At 33.1% G+C, this 26,688-nt stretch overlaps 1 protein-coding gene across 3 annotated transcripts in view; it reads right to left on the bottom strand.

The window, feature by feature from the left end:
- The window catches only part of Lim1 (LIM homeobox 1), a 110,550-nt gene extending 85,199 nt beyond the window's left edge, over window positions 1-25,351 (bottom strand). For 2 of the 3 annotated variants that reach the window (XM_088267169.1, XM_088267170.1), the window contains exons 1-3: window positions 24,819-25,351; window positions 5,200-5,398; window positions 3,669-3,883 (exon numbers count right to left, since the gene is read on the bottom strand). In XM_088267169.1, the coding sequence (XP_088123295.1) occupies window positions 3,669-3,883; window positions 5,200-5,366 (382 nt within the window). In that variant the 5' untranslated portion in view covers window positions 5,367-5,398; window positions 24,819-25,351. The remainder of the gene's footprint in view (window positions 1-3,668; window positions 3,884-5,199; window positions 5,399-24,818) is intronic. The other variant, XM_088267171.1, reaches the window with a different exon arrangement.
- Window positions 25,352-26,688: the final 1,337 nt, after the last annotated feature.

The following is a 26,688-nucleotide window of genomic DNA, read 5'->3' as shown; positions in this document are numbered from 1 at the left end:
GTATGTGGGTTACATATCTGTTTATTTTTTTGATAATGTTTGTTTAATTCCGCCCCATAAAGTTCAGGGCACGCTTTCTTGGCGGGTTCATCCCCGAGCGCAGTTTGTGCTTCCCTCGCCGCCTCGCGGCCAGCACAGCCGCGGGCCGAGAGCCCTCCCCTGCGGTACCCCTCTCTCAGTATAAACAGTCGTCATAAACGGATCCGGAGTGCCCGTGTTATGATAGCGGGGCACGCACCGGAGGGAAAACACATAGGGGATGCATCGATTGTTGGAGACTGTTATACCGATATGTTTGCAGAACAAACACTAGAGCTTGTTGGCACAATAGCGGTATAAGTACAGGCACGAATTGGATGAGGAAACATCGGAAACCAAGAATTATTCTCAAGTATGAAAAGATGTACAATGATTTTAAATAAAAAAAAACATTTGTAAATTATAACAGCATTACATTATTTTTTGACATCTAGACATAGATGCCGCCTTCGTAGTGTAATGGTCAGCACGCTGGGCTACCGTACTAGAGATCCCGGGTTCGATTCCCAGGGGGGGGTCAAATAAATATAAGTGATTTTTTCACTCTTATATTTATTCAATATTACCTTGGACTCGTACCGGAAGCGGAGGGCTGATCACCTTTCCTTCATATGTTAACGATCAAGATAACACTGCGTTTATATGATGCAGTGCCTTATGCACCGTTGGGGTGTGGATAAAGGTTTTAATGAATGAATGAAACATAGATGAAGAAGAATATGGAAGTCTGGGAATTTGCGGGTCTTACGACCATCATAGCCTGGTTTAAGTGATCACTTTACACACATAACTATGACAGCATCAATTGATTCGGCAGTCACATTTTGGTAATATCTATCCATTTATAATTTAAGTTTGACTCGAGAAATACCACTTTTTCTTAAATATTTGTTTTTTCATTGTTGCTAACTACCATTGTTTATTAAAATAGATTTGAAGAAGTAATGGTATTTACTAAGTACAACTTACATGTACAAATTACAAATAAATTATAACATGCTAGCTGTATGCGGCTGCGCGTTTCTATAGCTTAGTCTGATATTATTCTTCACTTTTATCGAGATATCAATATAAATAACTCCAAAGAGGAGACAAACCCAGAATAAGGATACTCAAAATATTGTCAATTAACTTGAAAATTTTAATTGATTGCGTAGACGTTTCAAAAACTTTAGAGAGGTTTAGATGAAACTATTTAAACATGAAATAAAAATGCTTTCGTTATACCTATTTCGAGTTTATTATTGTAAACACGACTAGTTTCGAGAACATCAATAGTTTTCGAAAGTACTCGTGATCATTCGTGATCGTGATAATAGGTGAAACCTATTTAAAAAAATAAAAGATGCAAATAAGATAGGAAATATACGTATTAGTTTTAAAATATGATATAATTATTATTGTTCCGACCAATGCGGTACTGCCAAAAATAAATTAATGCAACAGAATCGAATTGAGGGTCTTTCCCAAGGAACTCGGAAACAAGATCAAGCCTACTGTGAAATGTGGTTTGGTACTCACACCATAAATATAACTCAAAATGGACGCCAGGTGTCAGTGCGTGAACTGAGAAACCGCTTTGTAACAGAGCAATGTTTATTTTATATCTACTACAAACCTTCGAGGTGGTTCGCTGATCGCCGTCAAAGGGCCCAAAGGGCGGGACGCAGAAAGAAAGGAATCAAATTTCAAATGTAAACAACCAATGAATGACAAGAAGGTTTGCCTCGGAAAAAGTCGAAGACGGAGATGACAAAAGAAAGAGCGTAGATAAACAGATTTTGGACACAGAATCTGATAGAAAGAAACCTATAACAATTTTGTATTCAAATCTTTACCAATGGACGAATAAACACCATACGCAATGTTATTTTTGGGGTTTAAATATAACAGTGTCTATCTATTTTTAAACTAATAAATTTAGAAAAGAGAGATTAATACGTAAAAAAGGGTAAATGCGTGCGGTGATCATTTCGACAAAGGATGCTGACAAAAAATAAGTCTTAAATGTATTATTTTGAACATAACTGATGGCACAGTTCCATCAGATACACCTTTCTATATAAAATATTGTGTCTACTTTCCTGGCCAAATAATAAAAATTGATGGACATTGTTGCACAAACAAAAACAATTTAAATATAAAACCACTTGTATAGGACCACTTTTGAATTTATTAATGTAAACCCACTAGTTTCGAGAACATCAAAAGTTCTCGAAACTAATCGTGTTTACATTAATAATCTCAAAAGTGGTTACAAGTGTTTTTATTTTATGTATATGATTCATCGTGTTATTCCTTCAACCCAAAGCCAAATCAGTAAATAATATAAGGCTAAAGAATTGTGTTTTGAATATTGAAAGCATTTACTTTGTGGATCATATTGATATATTATTTTGAGAAATAAAAAGACTTTGTTTTTTGATCCATTCACATCCATATGTGAGTGGATCAAAAAACAAAGTCTTTTTATTTCTCAAAATAATATACTAAAGAATTGTCCCCGTGATAATAAAATTAGTATGAATTTTGATTTAATACCAGGAAACTTGTGTTTTTAATATATGGTAATCTTATTTTATATGTTGTATTCTAGTCGTAATCGTAAAGGTTGGATTATGTGCGTATTTCTTGGTGATTGAGCAATTAAAACATTGCAACACTGTTATTTTCCGTTGTCATAATTATGTCAATTTTATCATCAATTTGCTATAAACAGTGGCCGTTAAAAAGCGTAATTAAACTGTTTTTGTATAAATGAATAATCATCAAACAATCTATCATTGAACCGACGTGATTCTCGTAGTTTGTATTGACGCCGTAGCGTGATTGGGCAGACGTTCGACTGCGAAACTAGCGTCGCGGTTTCATCCCAAGTGAATTTAATAAATATTTATTTTGAATTGGCCTGGGTAATATTTTGTCAAGGCCGTATGAAATTGGCTCGTCCTCGAAGTTTTCACTATTTTTTTTTCAAAACATATTATATACATATAATATTCCCGATGAGTAATATCTATTTCTCATTTTGGGATTTGGGATTAAGGTTAACAAGACTGGAACACAAATAATAAAGTAACAAAAAAGATTTTTTTTAAATAACCAAAAATCATACATGGCAAAATAAAGAAAAAAACATTAAACAGGTATCGATGCGTATCTTCCGATTAGTAAACATTATAATTTCGTCGTCACTATCACTACTTTGAATATAACAAACATGTGATGTTTTATAATCGCTTTAACCCTATAATGAAAACAATTAGTTTCTATTTTTTCCTAAAAAATAGTTAAATTTGTTTTTTTTGTGAATATTACTGACGGCTTGGAACTTTAGAAACACACACGTTGTTTACATAACCTCCAAAATATACTGGCGTCATCTTCAAAATACAGCGCTTTTGTTTAAAGTATACCAGAGTCAATAAATATTCTCAGCGCTATTAACTATTCAAAGATGGAAAAATCAATAATTTTTACAATCACAGTTATTACAACTGATAAATTGGACGCAAATATACGTTTTCTAACACAATTTTTCATCAAAAACCCGAAGGATGTTCCGATAAAAACTATCAATAACTAAGAAACATCGACGAAACGATTCCGACAAAAAATCAAAGACTCACCGTGATGGAGAGCCGGCGCTTTTCCTTCGAGGAAATCCTTTTTGCATATGAACTTGTTGTCTGCCAGCACGTAGAGCTCCTCTCCGGTGCTGAGCTGTTTGCGGCAGACGAGGCAGGTGAAGCAGTTGAGGTGGAAGACGATCTCTCTGGCTTTGCGGACCAGCTCCGATGGAGATATTCCATCTCCGCAGCCGCCGCATTTCGTGCCATATCGCCTGATAATGAAAAATTAATTTTATTATTTATTGGTTATAAAACATCGTGGAATAAAATAATTATTTAAATATAAAAATAAAATACTTGTATATATGGTATATCGCTCACTTCTTTCAAGAACGTCAGTAATCAAAAATCGTCAATTTTCAGTTGTGCATGTTTTCGGAATGCCCAGAAAATGTACTATATCCCAGCAAAAGAGGCATATTTTTAACCGCTACAGGGCAGAAGGTGTTGTTTTTGCATTTTGAAGAAAAGGTATTGTTTTTTTTTTTTAAATATACCAAATATTTTTCAAGTGGAGAAAAAACCTTCAGGTTTTACCTAAAAAGATCTGTTGCACAGTAAAAAGTTAAATAAGTGGCTTGATATTTTTTTTTGATACATTGCATTATATTTTTAAACTTTAAAAACTATCTCCTGAAAAATCGAGTTTTTTGATTTATGACGTTCTTGAAAGGAGTGAGCGATATGTGCTATTATTTCATAAACCATTCACCTCGTAAATTTGTTTTACAAGTTTTAAAACAAGTTTTTATCATAAATGACATTGTTGAAAAAGCTGGACGATATTTTAGACCAATTTTGAGTTTATTAATGTAAACATGACTAGTTCGAGAACTACAGATATATTCATCAGCGGGTGATAATACAAACTTTGATACGGTTTTTATGTTCACCCGTTGAAGAAAACTCGTGACTCGTCTATAGTTCTTGAAACTAACCTTGTTTACATTGAACTCAAAAGAAGTTTTATACAAAGGTTTTATAAAAATGTTTTGTTTTATTAAAAAAAAATCAGTAATAAAAATTACATAGTATATTTACACCAACAAATTGATCAACCGCTCAAAATATGCTGTATCTGACCTTTGCGTCCATCCTTCATAGAAGTAGTATAGTAGTAGCATATTGTAGGTGTCTCGAATTGAGACGAAGCATCTATCGTTTTTTAAACGAAAGAAGACCTGGTATTTATATATCTGGCAATTATGTACCCTTGTACTGGATTTGTACTCTTGAACATCTCTACCGAAGACTAAGTATCGGCCAAATAGTTACCTGAAGAAGTGCCAGAAAAAGAGCTTGGCATGACGGACTTGAATGTTCACTCTATATACTTGTACCAAATTCTACCGGAGACCAAGTGTAGCCAGCTAGTAACCTGAAGAAGTCGTTTCAGCAGAATAGCTTGTCTGACTTAGGTGATCACTTTATATACGCTCCAGCACCTTGGGCAGGAACTTGTCGAGGATGGGCTTGTCGCGTGTATACTTGCACCAGGTTTGAAGATGGAGTGTGGCCAGCTAGTTACCTGAAGAAGTCGTTCCGGCAGAAGAGCTTGGCCTCCCTGGAGAAGCACTTGTCGGTGAGCGGCTCGCGGCAGTCCACGCAGCGCACGCAGCCCGCGTGCCACGCGCGCTCCAGCACCTTGAGCAGGAACTTGTCGAGGATGGGCTTGTCGCAGCCCGCGCACGCCATCACCGTGCCGCCCGCCACCGCCTCGCCTCGCCCTGAAAAACATTTTTTTTATTCAACCACATGGGGCAGAAACTTAGACCCTAAGAGATGCCGAACGTCAAAAACTAGATGCTTTTGAGATGTAGTTCTGAGGGAAGATGTAGGCAATCCTGTGGACAGCAAAGAGAACAAACCTTTAGGAAACATCTGAGACATTACTATCTATTATAAGTCTCCTAACTGTCCATCAAACCTCCTTCCTTAGTTTTTCCCTCTACCTCATTCCCTAAACTCCCTTTTTCCTTTGCCTTCCTTATTATCATCAATTTGTAATTTGTGTATGTGTTTTTTTAAATATTCAAGTACTTTCTCGAATTCTTAAGTGTTGCATTTTGTTATTTTAAAATTATTTTGTAATCTCAGAAATCAACCTTTTTTCATAATATATTGAATCTAATATATCGTAGTCATACAGGAAAAGTGACCAAGTGCATTTTTTTTTACAAAAACATGATCATTGACTATTTGATGTCTTACTAGCTTAATATTGCCCTAAAAATCCCATACGATTTTAAACTTGGATGTATAATATATTGACTTGTTAAAAATGATTAACTGCATTGATATTTATTTTCATGCCAAGCAAAAGTGACTTAAATGGTCCTCCTGAACATTTAACGTTATGTTAGTTGGCCACTTTCTCCTGTATGACTACGATATGTTTAATATACCGGTACTTGAAGCGTGTTCAACGATCAAGATATAACTGCTTACATACGTTGAAGTGCCCTGTACACCACTGGGTACTGATAAAGGTTAAAAGAAAAGGAATTTCAACATGCAGGATATCGTAATTTTCAAAGCGAGGCTTAAGTTATCCCTAAATACCTTGGAGATTAGGCTTAACATTAGCTTCTTTCCGACTGCAGTTATAATCTCCTGGTAGGGTTGTTTCATTCTCTTTGTGAATTGTGAGAAAAACAAAACCCACCCTAAGCACATCAAACCGACGCTCTTCTGTTCCTCACACCTATTTAAATTTGTCATAATAAAGTACCTAGAAGGAAGGACGAAGAGAAGATAGAAGGCCAGGTATTTAAAAAATGTAAGGTAAAATGATCTACCTGTATTTAAGCGATCGAAAAAGTCAAAAAAGCGTATTTTATGGTAAAAACAATATAATGTGTCAAATTTGGAAGTCATGATCTCAAGTGCTCGCTTACATATTAATTCAATTATTTTTCCAATAAAGGAAGAATGCATCCATTTTTTAAAAGAATATGTAGTAAAGGATCTTCTTCAAACCCTTATCCGCACCCCAATGGTGCATAGGGCACTGCATCATATAAACGCATTGTTATCTTGATCGTTAAGACATGAAGGAAAGGTGATCAGCCCTCCGCTTCAGGTATGAACCAGTCCAGGGTAATATTGAATAAATATTAGAGTGAAAAAATCACTTATATTTATTTATACAGAACGGTAGCTGAGCGTGCTGACCATTACACTACGGAGGCAGACAAAATCAAGACATTTTAAGAGATATAAACTAAAAATCATCATTTTTAAGACATAAAAACTAAAGATTGTATAAATCCTTGTATATAATAGGCAGTTACATTTTTTTTTTAAATAACCGAAACTAATACGACAAAATTTAAAAACAATAAACAGGTAAAATATATAGGCATAAGAAACATATTTTAATGAAATAAATGAGAAAAACATAAGGTAAGATGCATATTTAAAATAAACAAATGAGAAAATATAAAAAATGAGAAAATAATAAATGAATAAAGGATTTTTCAATTTTGTTTAAACAAGCCAATTTTATACAAAACGGCAATTTTCTGTTAATATATAGACGATATACAACTATGTGTATGTATATAATATACATATATTTATATATATATATATATATATATATATATATATATATATATATATATTCATTCCTTTCAAGAACGTCATAAATAAAAAATCGTCAATTTACAGTTGTGCATGTTTTCGGAATGCCCTGAAAATGTACTATATCCCAGCAAAAGAGGCATATTTTTAACTTAATATTTACCCGCTACAGGGCCGAAAATGATGTTTTTGCATTTTGAAGAAAAGGCATTGTTTAACTATTTTTTTAAATATACTAAATATTTTTCAAATGGAGAAAAAACCTTCAGGTTTTACCTAAAAAAATCTGTTGCACAGTAAAAAGTTCAATTAGTAGCTTGATATTTATTTTTAATACATTGTGTTATATTTTTAAACTTTAAAAACGTTCTTGAAAGGAGTGAGCGATATGTGAACAAGTATTTAGACAAACTCAAAATGATGTGAGTGAATTTTAAAACGTTTTGAAACGGAATAAAAATGGACTTCTATACATTTCCTACCTAAACAATTATGACGGACATGATCTTGTGTTTTTTTTTAATCCTTGGGTTAGGTTAGGTAGGTTACAAATGGATTTAGTGACGGTAAGTTCCACTTCCTTAAATTACAGGGATAAGCGTGACCAGACTCCAGGTATAAGAGAACGAAAAAAAGGATATTATGTTTTTTTCTGTTTCAAAATAGGTTTAGTAGAATGATACTCGTATTTCTATTTTCACCTCATATATACATCTACGTATAACTAACTAACTAACCATCATGCCGCTTCCCCGCAGGGGTAAGCAGATAGGATAGAACGCCACTCCAATTTGTCCTTGCAAACAATCTTCGCCTCTTACACATTCATGCATCTCTTCATACGTGCCCACTAATCATTCCGACTCCTGACCTGACCACATTCAAGTATTTGAAATACTTGATCTTGCCAAATATTCTTCGACTTCCTCTCCTTTTATTACCAACTACATTCATCTCACAAATTTGTTTTCCATTCTTTCTTCACTCATTCGATTCGCTAATTATTTATATTTTATTAATTTCAAAGTCCAGTAATTCAACATATTTCCAGTATAAAAATAGAAATATTTTTTGCATCTCAACATAGATGAAGAAGAACATGGAAGACTGGGTATTTCAGGGCTTATGACCTATCATACGCAGGTTTATATTATTCTTCATCTATGTTGAAATGTCGAAAATATAAAAATAACTATAAATAATAAAAAATATAAAATAAAGTGGAAAAAATGCGGATTTGTGAACAAGTATTTGGACACACTCAAAATGTTTTGAAAAATATCAAGTTTAACGCTGCTCATTTTAGACTAATCAACATAGATGAAGAAGAATATAAATGTTTGGGTTAGATTTATATTATCCACTGACACTTCGTGATGGAATTGCATTTTTAATATATTATTAGATTAAAACCAATATTTTTAGCTTTTCCACTTTATTTTAATTAGACCAGCGACCGGGTTTCGTCGTTACCGTCATCATCAGACTGGTGGGAGGCTATACAAATAGTTATGTTATATATAAAACAAGGCAGGAGTTGATAACCATGATTTGATATACTTAATTTTATTGAGAAATTAATTTAATTTGAGTGAATTTAAGTATTGTATGATATAAAAAGTGATGTCTGATGATGTCGGTAACGACGAAACCCGGTCGCTGGTCAAATTAAAATAAAGTGGAAAAGCTAAAAATATTGGTTTTAATCTAATAATATATGTTTGGGTTAGGTTAGGTCATAATCTGTACAAGGCTTATAATCTGTAATTGGCTTATTTATATTTTTCTACGTCTATGTTGAGATGTCGAAAATGTAAATATTACTGTTAAATGATAAGAATCCAGATTTGTGAACAAGTATTTGGACACACTCAAAATGTTGTAAAAATATAAAGTTTTACGCGGAGCGCATGAAAATAAGTAGGTATCTATTGTAGATAAATATTTTGCTTCGGGCAAAACGCAACGTATCCAAGTACGATTCAACTCGCTTATACGTATAAAATCAATAAGATATTTTTAGATTGATAACATTATAAGTTGATTACATGCTTAGTGTAACATTTTAACACTGAAAGTAAATATCGCTCACTCCTTTCAAGAACGTCATAAATCAAAAATCGACAATTTTAAGTTGTGCATATTTTCAGAATGCTCATAAAATGTACTACAGTATCTACTCAATGAATTAGGGCCACCCATTATTTTTTTGAATACTCTGAAATCTTTTGGATTATTACATTTATTTTACATAAATACTTTAAGTTTTTTATTGACATCTAATATCATGTATATTACCTTCAATAATATGTAAAATATACCTGGATTATTTAAGCGTTTACAAAATTTTAAACCCTTTTTCTGAGAAAGGTCCCTAATTAGCACAGGTAGACAGATAGTTGAAAGTTCAAAAAAAAGCCCTATCTCATTTATTAGTGAAGTTTCTTGAGTTCTGATTGTTGTTTTGTTCAGAGAGGTTATATAGTTATCGTGTCTTGTGAAAAAAACTTAATATTTAATTTTAGTTCATAAAGTATAATTTTTTTTTGTAAACACAAGTGTTTTTTTTGAAAAGGACAAAATGGGAAAAAGTAAAGACATTTCTGAGGAAAAAAAGTCTAGTGTTATAGTGCTACTGAAATTAGGAATACTATCTAATAGAGAAATTTCAAAAAAAGAAAACGTTTCTCGTCAAACAGTGGACAAAATTTCAAAATCAATAAAAAATCAGTCACCCGCCACCAGCAATCAGCGAAAGAACTGTCGTAAGATTAGAAAAACAACACCGAGGACTGATCAAAAAATCGTTCAAAGTGCCTTAGAAAACCGAAGTGCATCAGCAAAAACATTAAAAATAAAATTGGAAGAAGAGGGTATAAATATATCGGTATCAACACTGAGGCGACGTATTTACGAAGTAAATCTGAAATGCAGGCGCCCTGTAAAAGTACCAAAATTGACACCACGAATGAAAGCGGATCGATTAAAATGGGCCAGGCTACATCGAAATTACTCGGTAGATGATTGGAAAAAGGTATTTATTTAAATTGAATTTTCAACATATCATTTTAGTCAATAAACTTATATATTTGAATTAAACTTAAATTTTCATTATTTTTCAGGTCATCTTTAGTGATGAGTGCCGGTTAGAAGCCGTGACAGAGAGCCGTCGATTCGTCAGGAGAACACCAATGGAACGTTACAATGAGGCCTGTGTGGTTAAAGTTATCAAACACCCCCCTGCAACAATGATATGGTCATGTATTATTAACAATTTACCTGGGCCGTTGTTTTTCGTGGAAGGAACAATGAACCAAAATTCCTATAAGCAGGTCCTCGAACGAATTTTATTGCCCTTCTACCATACACTCGACCCAACAGAAGGTCCATACACCTTCATGCAGGATGGGGCACCTTGCCACCGGGCTAAATCAATAATAAAAATTTTGTCTAACAAAAATCTGCCTTTGCTCCCCTGGCCTGGAAATTCTCCGGACCTTAATCCTATAGAAAACGTATGGAGCATGTTAAAAAATAAGGTATACTCATTCCCAAATCTGACAGTAGACTGTCTAAAAAAAAAAATTCAAAAAATTAGGTCAGAAGACGAAGAAATAAAAAACACGATAAAACAGTGCATTTTAAGTATGCCAAAAAGAATTGAGGCAGTTATTTCTGCCAAAGGTGGAAATAATAAATACTAACTATATTTATATGAAAATATATGCATAATTTAAGCGTAATAAAGTGTTCTTGTGTAAATAAAATTCAATGTTGTTTTATTCAAGGTTTTCTCTGAGTTATTCCTGTTTGAATTGAGAAATTGCGCGAAATTCTGCGTGGCCCTAATTCATTGAGTAGATACTGTATATCCCAGCAAAAGAGGCATATTTTTAACTTAATATTTACTCGCTACAAAGTGTTGTTTTTGCATTTTGAAGAAAAGGTATTTTTTAATTATTTTTTTTTTAATATGCTAAATATTTTTCAAATGCAGGAAAACCTTCAGGTTTTACATAAAATGATCTGTTGCACAGTAAAAAGTTCAATAAGCGGCTTGATATTTATTTTTAATACTTTGTATTATATTTTAAAACTTTAAAAACGTTCTCCTGAAAAATCAAGTTTTTTTATTTATGACGTTCTTGAAAGGAGTGAGCGATGTGTACTTTGATTAAAATGTATTGAAGTCTGTAAATGTAATTACTGTATTGGAATACAGGTGTTTGTGTATGAAATAGGTAGGGTAAGAAATGTAGGGTAATAGGTTTTAATTCGGTGTTCGGCCTCAATTTTTACGACCTTATACTGAGAGCATATTCACTTGCTACTTTTGCCATCATTTTATTCTATTTTATTTTATTTTATTTGTCCGGGAATTGTACAGCTTTACATTTAAAAAGTATATTATAAAAAATAGTTACATTAATAAAAATAAAGTCAATTAAACAATTTCACATTTATGTGATAATAACTATTAAAATATTAGAGATAAAAATAAATTAAAAAAAAGAGTAGGGGTGTGTGTGTGAGGAAGGGAGTAAAAGGGTAGGGGTGTGGTATAAAAAATAGATATGCAGGAAGGAAAAGGAAAGGAGAGGAATTAATGAGAGTGGTTAAAAGATTTTTTTATTATTTTTCTACGTAAAAAGATCATCATCAAATATATGCTATTCTTCTTCGTGGGTTAAAATGTGTGTGATGATTTTTTCTTCATTTTCATATTTTCGAACCCAGAAACTCTGATTCAAGAGTCCGCGCACTAGCCACGGGACTACAACCCGACAGTTTTAAACATAAATAATTCAAAAGTAAAATGCGTTTGATAATTTAGAAATACTTCGTGTTTATAAATTATCATTATTAGGAAAAATAAAGTAATGGGTAAATGATCAAGAGTTAATTCTATGAAAATTGTAAAATAGTTTATATTCTTAAATTTATCTCTCTTTTTTGTGTATATATTAGGTTAAAATGGATAAAAACAATAAAAAATGTATGTAAAAAGAACTCCACCGACAAGACACACAAGGTGGCTTGGTGGGTCTCTGCAAAAAATATTTTTTAATATGTTTAAAATTGTTCTTTAAATAAATTTACCATATACCATTTATGTAAATAATTTTTTTTTAAATAAAAAATCGTACGTTTATCAGTCGCCGTATTTCTGGCTTAGTTACCCCAAAAGTCCTGGTGACCAAAGTGTTAATTTTAAAATAAAAAGTCATAATTTAATTCGGTCACCCATCTCTATAAAAAAAAAGAAACTAAATATCATTTTTATTGACGCCTCGTAGAACCAAAAGTTACAGTTCTCCAAAAAACGTTATAAATCTTTGAAAATAGCCTGTTATTTTCGTGAAATGTGTGTATGAATAATACACACTGATAATAATATTCTCAGGCAATCGGCGCTGTTCTTGATAAATCAACGTTAGCTTTTTTTTTATATTTCTGTTTTAAACCCGTTTTGTTTTTCAAGTCGATATTCCCAGGACGTCTTGTTGTACACCTAATAAAATTAGCATATTATCGATTGTATAATATTAAAATATATTTCAAGACTAATACTGGTTTATGAATTGGCATTCGGGCGTTGGAAAGAAATTTTGCCATCATTTACATGACGTCACATCTCGGTTGTCCAAATTTAAAACACAGTAAGGGACATTTTTTTGTAGTAGGTTTTTTTGCATTTATGGACTAAGTAGACTCTACAAAAATGTCCCTTACTGTGTTTGAAATTTGGACAGCCGATCTCTATATATATGAAAAAAATAACTAACCATCCGGCTGCTTTCCCACAGGGGTAGGCAGAGAGAATTTAACGCCACAGCACTCTGTCTTTGGAAACATTTTTGCCTCTTCGACATTCATACATCTCTTCGTACATACCCGCTGATTATTCCGACTCCCTGACCTGACCACTTTCAAGTGTTTGACATATTATACTTGACCACGCCAAGTTTTCCTCGGTCTTCGTCTGCTTCTATTTCCAAATAAATTAGACTCGTTCTTTCCTCACTCATTCGTTCCACACGTCCAAACCATCTAATTCTCCTAATAAGGTATTCTAAAACTACCATATTTTCATATTGAAAAACAATTTAACAAATTTAGAAATTTCAGTTATGCGGGTGTCTGTCATCAGTAGAATGGTGAATGTTACACACAGCGTATGTGATCATTTAAACTAGACAATGACAGGTCGTAAGCCCTGTAAATACCCAAACTTCCATATTTTCATCTTAATACAAACAAATGATACGCAGCACAAACGAGATGCAGATATACATTATTCTAACTCTTATCCGCACCCAATGGTGCATAGGGCACTGCATCGTATTGACGCAGTGTTATCTTGTTCGTTAGTTATATGAAGGCAAGATGATCACACCTGCGGTTCACGGACCAGTCCAGGGTAATATAAGATAAATATTTGAGTGTAAAATCACAAATATTTATTTTAACCCCCCTTCCTCTGGGAGTCGAACCCGGGACCTCCAGTACGGTAGCTAAACATACGAACTATTAGTTAAGGTAGTATTTTACGAGAATAACGCTTTATAAATTATCCAAAAATAATTATTTTATTATTTATTACACCACGGAGGCAAACAAACTTTAGCAAATTTATAATGTGGCTTTTTATTTTCTTTCTTTTCACTTTACCGGACTGTACCGTCCGCCTCCGTAGTGTAATGGTCAGCACGCTCGGCTACCGTTCTGGACGTCCCGGGTTCGATTCCCAAGGGGGGTAAAATAAATATAAGTGATTTTTTCACTGTCATATTAATTCAATATTACCCTGGACAGGTACCTGAAGCGGAGGGCTGATCACCTTTCCTTCATGTGTAAATGATCAAGATAACACTGCGTTTATATGATGCAGTGCCCTATGCACCATTGGGGTGCGGATAAGGGTTTTATTATTATTATTACCGGACTGAGCCGCAACAAAGCTTGACCGGGGACAATTAGTCTATTAATTAAAAAATCCAAAATGCGTTTTGTAAAACGACTTTTGAAAGGAAAGGTGTCGAATCTAAATTAGTAAGCTATCAAACGTTTTATCTTTTTTACACGTACACATATTAAAGGTGGTTATTTTTATTATTATTTAATTCTTTGAGGGTATAAAATTTAAATATTTACTGTTTTGTGGACAAGTACTTATTAATTTAAACGCCAGCAAGTTCAGTCGCTATAAGTAGAGCTTCCAGAAGTAGGGTGTAACAGAAATCGTAGTATTCTCAATATTATTAATTTTTATAAAATAAAACAACTTTGTTTTAACCACTTTTTATTGGTACACTTTATCCAACCGGTTTCGATAAAAACCTTGTTATCATCAGGGTTTATGTACTAAATTCTAAAACATTTAGGTGTTTTTCAAATCATTTTTTTAAATCGTATTTTCGTATGTAGCGTACTTTCTGCTCCGTAGCGGGTAAATATTAAGTTTAAAATATGCCGCTTTTGCTGGGATATAGCACATTTTCTGGGCATTCCGAAAACACGCACAACTGAAAATTGACGATTTTTGAAATATGACGTTGTTGAAAGTAGTGAGCGATATACGTGTCGATACTTATAGTTGCCTTTAAAACAAAGTGATATAAAATTATCACAACAAATGTGTTAAAGAATTAAAAATATTAACAATATTTTGAATGTACCCAAATACTTGTTCACAAACCTGGGTGTCTCCACTTAGGCGTTATTTTAGATTTTTAATAAAAATGTAAAATCCTTACTTTCTTGATCATTATTTTCTATTCTCAACGTTATAATATTTAAATCAATTATTTTGTGATTAGTCATTTTTACTTATTATTTTTTTTACAAAAATGTTGATAATATTAGTATATAGCCGCTCACCGTCTCTTCGTCAGGACAATCACTACCACAGCATGCAAACAATACTGCCCTTCACTAGCATAGCACTATTTACACGTATACGAATACATTTTATTTTTGTGTAGTTTTAAGTGCGTAAATAGTGCTATGGTAGTGAAGGGTTGTATTGTTTGCATGCTGTGGTAGTGATTTCCACTTTAAAATTTATGCTTCTCTGCATTGTATGTATGTCCCAACTATAATTAACATCACACACACACACACACACACACACACACATTCATTCATTTGCTAGATCTACACTAAATATTTTGTACTAATCTTTATGTTTCTGTGGTTAACTTTAATTGGCTTGTTTAATGTATTTCTTTTAATTGTTTTGTTTTACATATGTTGCTGTTGTTAACCCAAAAAATATAAATATATAGCTAATAAAATTTTTAAAAACTCAAAAAAATAAAAAAGATGAAAAAGTAAAAAGTTAGCATGTACTAAATCGCTCACTCCTTTCAAGAAAGTCATAAATCAAAAATCGATAATTTTCAGTTATGCATGTTTTCGGAATGCCCTAAAAATGTATTATATCCCAGCAAAAGAGGCATATTTTTAACTTAATATTTACCCGCTACAGGGCAGAAAGTGTTGTTTTTGCATTTTGAAGAAAGGGTATTGTTTAATTAATTTTTTTAACTATATTAAATATTTTTCAAATGGAGAAAGAACCTTCAGGTTTTACCTAAAAACATCTGTTGCACAGTAAAAAGTTCAGTAAGTGGCTTGATATGTATTTTCAATACATTGTATTATATTTTTAAACTAAAAAAGTCTTCCTGAAAAATCAAGTTTTTTGATTTATGACGTTCTTGAAAGGAGTGATACGTCTACAAGAAAAAGGAGCTTAAATCTGTCTCTTCAATAAACAATCCAAGCAAAATTTTAAAACAAAACAAACTTAGGTGGGTATTAATGTGAGTCAATTCTAAAAATTTAAAATAAAATCTGAAAATACAGTTAATTCCAAAATCATAATAAAATCTGGATTCGAGGGGCTACATGTTCATGGTCACCCAGTTCCAGCATTCATTCCCACATCATTTGGTAGAATTAGGGTACCTACCCAAGAGATGAATATGTAATTATTTGTACCGCGACTAGATTCTAATTCAAGCATTTAGAATTAATTTTAAATCCAGGAAGCTATAAAATTTACAAAATTAAATTTCACAAATTATGTTCATTATATCGTATAATTATATAAAGGGTCTCTGGGTTTAAACGGTTGAAATTTCCTTTGGTATCATTTAAAACCTAGACATGTTATAAAACAACTTTGTTTTTGACCATTTCAATTCAACCCTCATCAGCACCCGATGGTGCATAGGGCACTGCATCATATAAACGCAGTGTTATCTTGATCGTTTACACATGAAGGAAAGGTGATCAGCCCTCCGAAGGGCGCTTGTCCACTACCCGGAATCACACGGAGTTTTGCCGTCCGGCACGTCAGTTAGCGTTTTAAAACGATGATTGGCTTGGATTGGCTCGTACTTTTGTCCATATTTCTTCAGATCGGTGCTCTTGATCGGTGCGTGAACACGTTGCGCGTAAATTCGGTCACGCTAAACTGTCGTAGTCGTTTTCATTTTTCAAAACCGGACTACCGGACGGTGAAATCCCGTGTAGTGGACAAACGCCCGAAAGATTATCACTTTTCAGGTAAAATATAGGGTCAAAATATCGGAAGTGTATAATAATAATAATAATAAAAACCCTTATCCGTACCCCAATGGTGCATAGGGCACTACGTCATATAAACGCAGTGATATCTTGATCGTTTACTTATGAAGGAAAGGTGATCAGCCTTCCGCTTCAGGTACCAGTCCAGGGTAATATTGAATAAATATTACAGTGAAAAAATCACTCATATTTATTTTACCCCCCCCCTGGGAATCGAACCCGGGACCTCCAAAACGGTAGCCGAGCGTGCTGACCATTGCACTACGGAGGCGGACAGGCGGAAGTGTATAGGGTCAAAATATCCCAACTGGTTGACATATAAGTCGACAACTTTTTTTTCGGAAATCGAGGTATAATGTCTTTTGTATCTACCCTTTGCCCATCATTATTGTCAAACTTCGACGAAACGTCGAAGTATATAATAATATCACAGTGAATCATTGAGTCCGCTTCCGTAGTGTAATCGGCTGTCCAAATTTAAAACACAGTAAGGGACATATTTTTTATAGCAGGTTTTTTTTTGCATTTAGTCCAAAAATGCAAAAAAACCTACTACAAAAAAATGTCGCTTAGTGTGTTTTAAATTTGGACAGCCGTAATGGTCAGAATACTTCAAAGATGTATGTATGCAATGTTATGTGATTCCTTTTGAATGTTAGTTGTTATTTTGATCAATTTTTGGCTTAGTTTAGTCTCCGTCTCAAATTAATGCATCTGTGATATGTATATTGATATATTATCCGTATGTCCGCCTCCGTAGTGTAATGGTCAGCACGCTCTGGAGGTCCCGGGTTCGATTCCCAAGGGGGGTAAAAAAAATATAAGTGATTTTTTCACTGTCATATTTATTCAATATTACCCTGGACTGGTACCCGAAGCGGAGGGCTGATCACCTTTCCTTCATGTGTAAACGATCAAGATAACACTGCGTTTATATGACGCAGTGCCCTATGCACCATTGGGGTGCGGATAAGGGTTTTATTATTTTTATTATATCCGTATGTTGAATAATCCGGTGTCTGATATCAATAAATTGTTAGTATTTTTTTTTATTCATTTAATATATTTACATTTTTATTTATAGCATAATACATTTGAATCATTTATACGTATGGAGAACTTTTATATTTCGATTCGCTGTGCCTCTCCATAAAAGAGACTGTGCTCTTGTGCTTGGAGAGGGACTTACACTCGTGGTTTAATTTTATATAATAAAAGATATAATGGTTTTTTTGTATATTTTTTCAAGATTTAAATGTATGGAACTTTAATTTTTTTCTTAAGTATTTTTATATCATCTATTTTTTTATTTCTTTAGGGAGTTTATTGAAATGTTTGATTGCCAAATATTTGAAGTTTTGCTGAAATTGCTTGGTGTTGCATTTTGGAGTAGAAAAATCGTTTGAGAATCTTGTATGTTATAAAATGGAAAATCACAAAGTCAGTGCTCAAAAATTTATTATAAAACGGTTTTTACTGAAATTTTCTAAAAATATCAGTTAGGGTAGCTTGAACACAGTCGATAAAGACTCTTCAAGGTCGAAAAGGTGGTGTTTTCATTTTGGATAAAATATATTCTTGCTATGTTTAAAAATGATATTCACTTTAATCCTTATTAATATTGGTTTTTACCACTGAAGGAATTAAAATTATTCCCGTTTGATTCCATATCATAAGTGGGCCTACACACGCACTCATAAATCATACAAAACACACATGGCTTTATCGTGTGATCCACATAAGATCGAGCGGAAACGCATTAATATCGCCATAAAATGCAATTAATAAAGGCGAGATCGAGAATGCGATGTTTTCCATCGCCTAAACGCAATATTATCATCCTTTGAGGCCATTGCAAAAAAATATATATTCAAAGAATCTAAATAGATATTATAATGTACTAAAGTCATAGAAGATCGTCAGTAATAAGTCGCTAGTATACTAGTATACTAGTCAATTAGTCCGTTATATCGAGGTTTTACTATAGTAAAACCTCGATATAACGGACTAATTGAGGGAAAGGGGTGTCTGTTAAAGCCGAAAGTCCATTATATTAGCAAGTGTTTTTGCCCAGAATTTTCACTCATGAATTAAATGAAATTATAGTAACTTTAAACATAAACAGTAATTCCGCTCACAAGTAGGCATAGGCTTTGAAACTTATAAAGTTGAAGCCTGAGTAGGGACATGATAAACGTTGTTGCATAAGCCGTAGCTAGATTTCAGAGTCACTTGGACGTTAGGTAATTAAAAAAAAATCCATTACATTAAAATAGGTTTAACTACTACTACTACCATCACGCCGCTTACGCAGACTTTTGAAACCGCCAGATTTTAGGTTCTGATCGTGCTAAGTGTTTTTCTGCCGTCCTCGTTCAGTTTTTCCGCTCACATTGGCCACATATGTTTTCTTAGTCATCGTCTCGGTATCCATTCGCTCCACATGTCCATACCACCTTAAAGAACTCTTCGAAATATTTTCAATCATTCCTTGTTCAGCTTTTTTTTTGAATTACCTAACGTCCAAGTGACTCTGAAATCTAGCTACGGCTTATGCAACACCGTTTATCATGTCCCTACTCAGGCTTCAACTTTATAAGTTTCAAAGCCTATGCCTACTTGTGAGCGGAATTACTGTTTATGTTTTAAGTTACTATAATTTCATTTAATTCATGAGTGAAAATTCTAGGCAAAAACACTCGCTTCAGCCTAACATTCCTTACTTATTTATATCTTTTTTTTAATTCTGTCATTCGATGATTTTCCATACATTTTAAATACATTTTATTATTTTTAAAATATGAAAACCGTATTTAGCTATAAATAGACAAAACAAAACACAAACAAAATTCTATTATTTTCTTCGTACGACGCGCTTGCTTTCAGTAATCCTCCTTTGAAAAAATAATCTATTTTGTTCGCACTTTTGAAGTTTTAGACACATAATTTGTGATTATCATGGCCTCTAAAAATTGTTTACACGCGGCGACACTTGAATTTAAGCACGTGTAATAATATTAACAGGACCTATTGTTTTTTTTAAGGATTTCTACGTTATTGTTGTTTTAAGAAATAGTGATATTTTTGGAATTTAAATTAAAAATTAATAGATATTACTGCAAAGTGACTGCCGAATCAATGAATTAAAATATAAATCTATTTTTAATTGATGTTTTACTTAGTATAAACCACTATTTCATAAAAGCCATTGCGATATGTCGATCACTCCTTTCAAGAACGTCATAAATCAAAAAACTTGATTTTTCAGGAGAACGTTTTTAAAATTTAAAAATATAATACAAAGCATTAAAAATAAATATCAAGCCACTTATTGAACTTTTTACTGTGCAACAGATCTTTTTAGGTAAAACCTTAATGTGTTTTCTACATTTGAAAAATATTTAGTATATTTAAAAAAATTATGAAACAATACGTTTTCTTCAAAATGGAAAAACAACACTTTATGCCTTGTAGCGGGTAAATATTAAGTTAAAAATATGCCTCTTTTGCTGGGATGTATTACATTTTCTGGGCATTCCGAAAACATGCACAACTGAAAATTGACGATTTTTGATTTATGACGTTCTTGAAAGGAGTGAGCGATGTGTTTCGATTCATTCCACATCATTTTCAAATACCGTAAGCATCAAAACACGTGTCGTAATACATTTTTAAAAATAGTGGCATTTAGGTAGGTACTAAGTAAAATTTAAAATAAAAATAGTTAGATATTAACAATTAATGAAAATAAATAAAATAAATATACCTATACCTACCTAAAAAATGTTATTTCTTACTAATATCTCTCTATCATTTTTTTTAAATATAATATTAACATATTTTTAAATTACCGCTTTCAAGCGCGTAATTTATAATAAATTGAAATTAACGGTAATAACCGCAAATATAAAAAAAAACACTTGTATTTTTTTGCAAACGCTGATACGATAGTCAGAGAGCGGTGATACTTACATATTTATAATACTTAATAAAAATAAATTATCCAAATTATTATTATTATTACTTATATATTTTAAGCATTCTCGTGAACTGACCAAATATTTAAACAAAAAGTACCTAAATATTTTTTGAATTACTATGGCACGCTTTGCTGTGGTTCGGTCTGGTCAAATAGAAAAGAAAAAAAAATTAAATCACACATTTCTTGTGTGTATTTTTACAATGCTTGTGAAGCAGTAGAAATAAAAATAAAAAATTTGAAACAACAATACAATCGAAAACATAGAATATTTTAAGTGACAGTAGCTGTCAAGAAGCCCGCTGTCTGCCACGTGTAATTTTTAATATGTCGTTTATTGCTATTACGTTCAACAGATGGCGCTGCCATTGCGGTAAAAAAGCTCTTAAAAACATGTTTTTACCTATCACGGGTACATAAAAACACGCGTAGATATTTGAATGCGACGTTCGGTTTAAATTTCAAATAAATCGGTGAATGGCATTAGAAAATTTAAGATTTTGAACAAACGAACATTTGTATTTTTTTATATATTTTAGATAAAATCATTGAACTAGAATATTATAAAAACATAATAACTTATTATTCAATTCATGACTTACGGAACATACAATACCACACATGTAGGTATCTCAAAATGGTATTTATTTGACCAGTGTTTCTAATGACTTTAGTAGCTAGCGTCTTTGAATAGCGTATGAGGTCACGGGTTCGAAATAAATATACCTACATAGGTTCAGAGGAATTAGAATAAACATTTTTGACGCAAGTATTTATAATATTATTACACTTTCGCTGGTACCTAAGGCGCAAAACTGATCACCTTACATTCATGACATTCATGATCAGGTTAATAATGCATATTTTCGGTGCAGTGCTCTAAACACCATCGGATAGGACGAAGGTCAGACGAAATGGGTCAAATTTAAAACTGTTTTCCCAATTGAAATTGAATTAAGATTCTAGGTATCTCAACATATCGCTCACTCCTTTCAACAACACGTCATATATCAAAAAACTAGATTTTTCAGGAGATCGTTTTTAAAGTTTAAAAATATTATTAAATGTATTAAAAATAAATATCAAACCACTTATTGAACTTTTTACTGTGCAACAGATCTTTTTAGGTAAAACCTGAATGTTTTTTCCCCATTTTAAAATATTTAGTATATTTAAAAAAATAATTCAACAATACCTTTTCTTCAAAATACAAAAACAACACTTTCTGCCCTGTAGCGGGTAAATATTAAGTTACAAATATGCCGCTTTTGCTGGGATATAGAACATTTTCTGGGAATTCCGAAAACATACAAAATAAAGGGGTGAATGATCAAGAGCGTATTTTATGAAAATTGTAAAACGGTTGTATTTATTTATTGATTTGGCGTTTAATTTGTAGAACTCCATTTCAATTTATGTATTAATTTTAAATCAATTCATAAATTAAATTTGTTATTGTTAATAAAATACCACTTAGTAGACTCAAAAAATCTGTGTTTGATTTAAAATCAATATATAAACGTTTATATTCTTAATTTTTCTCTCTTTTTTGTGTGTATATCAGGTTAAAATGGTTAAAAATAATAATAAATGTATGCAAAAAGAACCCCACCGACAAGACACACAAGGTGGCTTGGTGGGTATCTGCAATTTTTTTAAATGTTTTTAAAACTGTAATTTAACTAAATGTATACAATTTGTGTTAATTTTTATTTTATTTAAAAAAATAAACAGAGGACGACCGAGGAAAACTTGGCACAATCAGGTATGTCAAATACTTGAAAGCGGCCGGGTCAAGAGTCGTAATAATCGTCGGGTATGTATGAGGAGATGCATGAATGTAGAAGAGGCAAAGAATGTTTGCAAAGACAGAGTGGTGTGGCGTTCGATTCTCTCTGCCTACCCCTGCGGGGAAGCGGTGTGATGGTTAGCTAGTTAGTTAGTTTTAAAATAAACAACTGAATTAAGTTTAAAATATGCCGCTTTTGTTAGATATAGCACATTTTCAGGGCATTCCAAAAACATGCACACCTGAAAATTGACGATTTTTTATATATGACGTTTTCGAAAGGAGTGAGCTATATGTACCTTTATATGGCAAGCAAAAGAGACAGGCTCTTGTGCTTGGAGAGGGAGTTATCATCTTGTTCAGTATTTTTTATTCTCATTATTATAATTGTCAAAAAACATGTGTTTGATAATATTTTAGATGTTTTTTTTCTCATGAAAATTTATAAATTAGGTACGCAGTACTCTGTATTCACTTTTATTATTTTATTAATTTCACGTATTACAAAATTATTAGCTACAATATTCACTGTTTTCCCAGCATTCACTTTCCTTTCAATGACTTTATCAATCTTTACATCCTTAGAAGACACACTTCCCAAATATACGAAATTATATGTATCTGTAATGGCCCTGTTTGCTCATTTTACATGTAATATTTTACACTCAGATCTACATATATCTCTTGCAAAAACGATGACATTGGATTTGTCAACATTCATTAGCAAATCACTTTCCTTGGACACATTTTGGTCTTCTCTACTATCGGCAAGACGCACAGCATCATCAGCATACAAAAGGCAGTAGACAGTCAAATTGATCACATTAATGCCAATATTTAAACCTTTCAATTATTTCTTGCAACTAACCAATAAAGTACAGTATAGTTTACTTTAATATTAGATTAAAACCAATATTTTTAGCTTTTCCACTTTTTTATTTGACCAGCGACCGGGTTTCGTCGTTACCGACATCATCAGACTGGTAAGAGGCTATACAAATTGTTATGTTATATATAAAAGAAGGCAGGAGTTGATAACCATGATTTGATATAATTTTATTGAGAAATTAATTTAATTTGAGTGAATTTAAGTATTGTATGATATTAAATATATATATATATATATATATATATATATATATATATATATATATATATATATATATATATATATATATATATATATATATATATATATATATATATATATATATATTTTCAACAGTCATATAGTCAATATAGTCAACATTTATTAGCAAATCACTTTCCTTGCACACATTATACACTCTTGAGACCAGCTCCTGCAAGTCTTCTCTACTATCAGCAAGAATTCAGCATACAAAAGGCAAGATAACAACAGATAGTCGAATCGATCACATTTGACGCACATTCGCATGAGACATCGCAATTCGTCTGCATTCGGCATACTTTCAACCTTCTGTTACCAACTCCATGCTTCACTTCCATATCAGGACCTAGTCATGCACTGCCAGTTTGGCTTTCGCTGTTTTTTAGATGAGAGTTGCGTTTATTATTTACCTTGCTAATTATGCACAAGGTTTATAGATCATTAAGTGGATTTTTGTTTCGGAGGGCTGATCATCTTTCCTTCATATGTTAACGATCAGGATGGCACTGCGTTTATATGATGCAGTGCCCTATGCACCATTGGGGTGCGGATAATGGTATGAATGAATGAAAATTAATGTATTATGTACAAGATTTATAGATCATTAAGTGGATTTTTCTCTTCCAGCTAAGAGCATATTTGATTTTAATCTGTGTTGGAAACAGGTAGGGTAAACTAGTGTGGGCCAATCATGAACTTCTTAGCATTTGCTCATTGCTGGTAGAAAACTACTTGAAACTCCTCAGGAGAAGCCGGACTGTTGATTGTCGTTAGCAGACCTTCCGTTCCACTAGAAGAGGGTTCGGCATTTTGTGTCCTAGCTTGGTATATGGCACCAATGTCCTTCACTAATTTTATCATGTATGATACCATCTCTCGTGACAGTTCCTTATGAACTATCACGGATCCGATGTCGGATAGGTCCTCATTTCACTCATTGTTGGAATAAAACTTATTTAAACTTAATATTTTAAGTGTGTCCAAATTTTTGTCCTTCGCTGTTAGGCTACCATCAACTTATGATTAATTGTTAATGAATCAACTATGTAAATAATTTGTTTTTCTAACCGATATGATAAGGGTGAAACGGGGCATGGGCCCCTAACGCCAGGAAGCCCGCCACGGCGCTCTGTAAAATAATTCTGGCGCTTTCGTCGAAACTTTGGGTCAAAAAATGTATCACTCGTTGCCAGGAATACTTGTTGCACTTGTCACCGTATCACATCTCAGCCGCGGGATGACAGGCCATCCAATTGCAAACCATATCACTCAAAGAATACTAAAAAAAACACAATAATACGTCAAAATACGCGGTTCTTGTTCACTAGCACAGCACTAAATCCGACTGCGTGTTCGCAAATGCAATTCTAAATTGTGTTTATTCCGCGAACGTCACAACAAGTGACAGTTGACAGACGTCAAAATTCGAATATGGAACGAAATTCAAAATTCACTCGTTTTCTCGATTATCTATGGTTATTCCAACACGCGATTGGCTATTTCTCTTTGATGCGATGTTATTTTACGATTTTTTTTAAATTTTATTCTTCACGGACCCGAACCGACACGACGACCGCCGCTGACTCGAGCGAGACTGAACTGAGGTCGGGCGGTATATCCGCACTGCTCACTCTCACGGGGGCGGATACGAGAGGAGGTAGGGGCATTTTATCACCACATGCACTTCGGCAATAGGGCGACAGAGGCAAACACAATAAACCCGAACGAGAGAGACAGAAGATGCAATATTCAAGGAGTGTAAAAGAGATAGACCATGATTGTATTATTTTTTTGAATGATAGGAGAGCGTTCGATGGGCGGGATTATGGGGCGCTGTTCGCATGCGCGCCGGTCACGTGGGTCTTTCTCAACCAATCGGCGACGAAGGGACGTTCTGAAAAAACATTTGAGCATCTTCATATTTTCGAAACGTTCACCAGTGTTTGTGTTTTTTTATCTATCTCTGCTTCGCGCTGTTTTTCTTGTTGTTTATTTTCTTTTTCTTTTTTTCTTGTCTTTTACTTATAGCTGCCGCTTTCGGAGCGGGCCATGGGTGCTGATGGGCCATTGTTTCGTCATGTTTTTTTACTTGTTGGTAAATAGAAGTTTGGTTAGAATCGTCAGTTGTTCACCGCTTCTCGGAACGGTCGCTCGCATTGTTTTATTAGCTATAAAGATGACTGGAAGAAATCAATAAATTGTACGGATGCTAAACATCCACACGGGAACATACCGCTCACTCCTTTCAACAACACGTCATATTTCAAAAAACTTGATTTTTCAGGATATCGTTTTTAAACTTTAAAAATATAATAAAATGTATTAAAAATAAATATCAAGCCACTTGTTGAACTTTTTACTGTGCAACAGATCTTTTTAGGTAAAACCTGAATGTTTTTCCTCCATTTGAAAAATGTTTATTATATTTAAAAAATAATAAAACAAAACCTTTTTTTTAATGCAAAACAACACTTTCTGCCCTGTAGCGGGTAAATATTAAGTTAATAATATGCCGCTTTTGCTGGGATATAGCACATTTTCTGGGCATTCCGAAAACATGCACAACTGAAATGATTTAGATAAGTACATATATTGACAACATTTTGAGTTTGTCCAAATGCTTGTTCACAAACCTGGGTATCTCCACTTAAGTAAAAAATAATAATAAAAATGTAAAATCCTTACTTTCTTAAACAGATCTAAAATAGAAATGAAAGTAGACTGAATGTATCGAAATACGGTCTCTTAAAAGAATGTGCCACAAAACGATGCATGAATGTAGAAGAGGCGAATAATGTTTGCAAAGACAGAGTGATATGGCGTTCTATTCTCTGTGCCTACCCCTGCGGGGAAGCGGCGTGATGGTTAATTAGTTACTTAGTTAGTTATTTAAATTCACATGTACCTACATGACAGCAAAGCCATAATGAAGGTACGT

Source organism: Brachycentrus maculatus, unplaced genomic scaffold (genome assembly GCF_059751285.1).
Source record: "Brachycentrus maculatus isolate JH-2025_06_01 unplaced genomic scaffold, ASM5975128v1 h1tg000285l, whole genome shotgun sequence".
In the NCBI taxonomy this organism is placed as follows: domain Eukaryota; kingdom Metazoa; phylum Arthropoda; class Insecta; order Trichoptera; family Brachycentridae; genus Brachycentrus; species Brachycentrus maculatus.
Note: the sequence above shows the minus strand (reverse complement) of the source record. Positions and strands in the feature narration are given on the sequence as shown.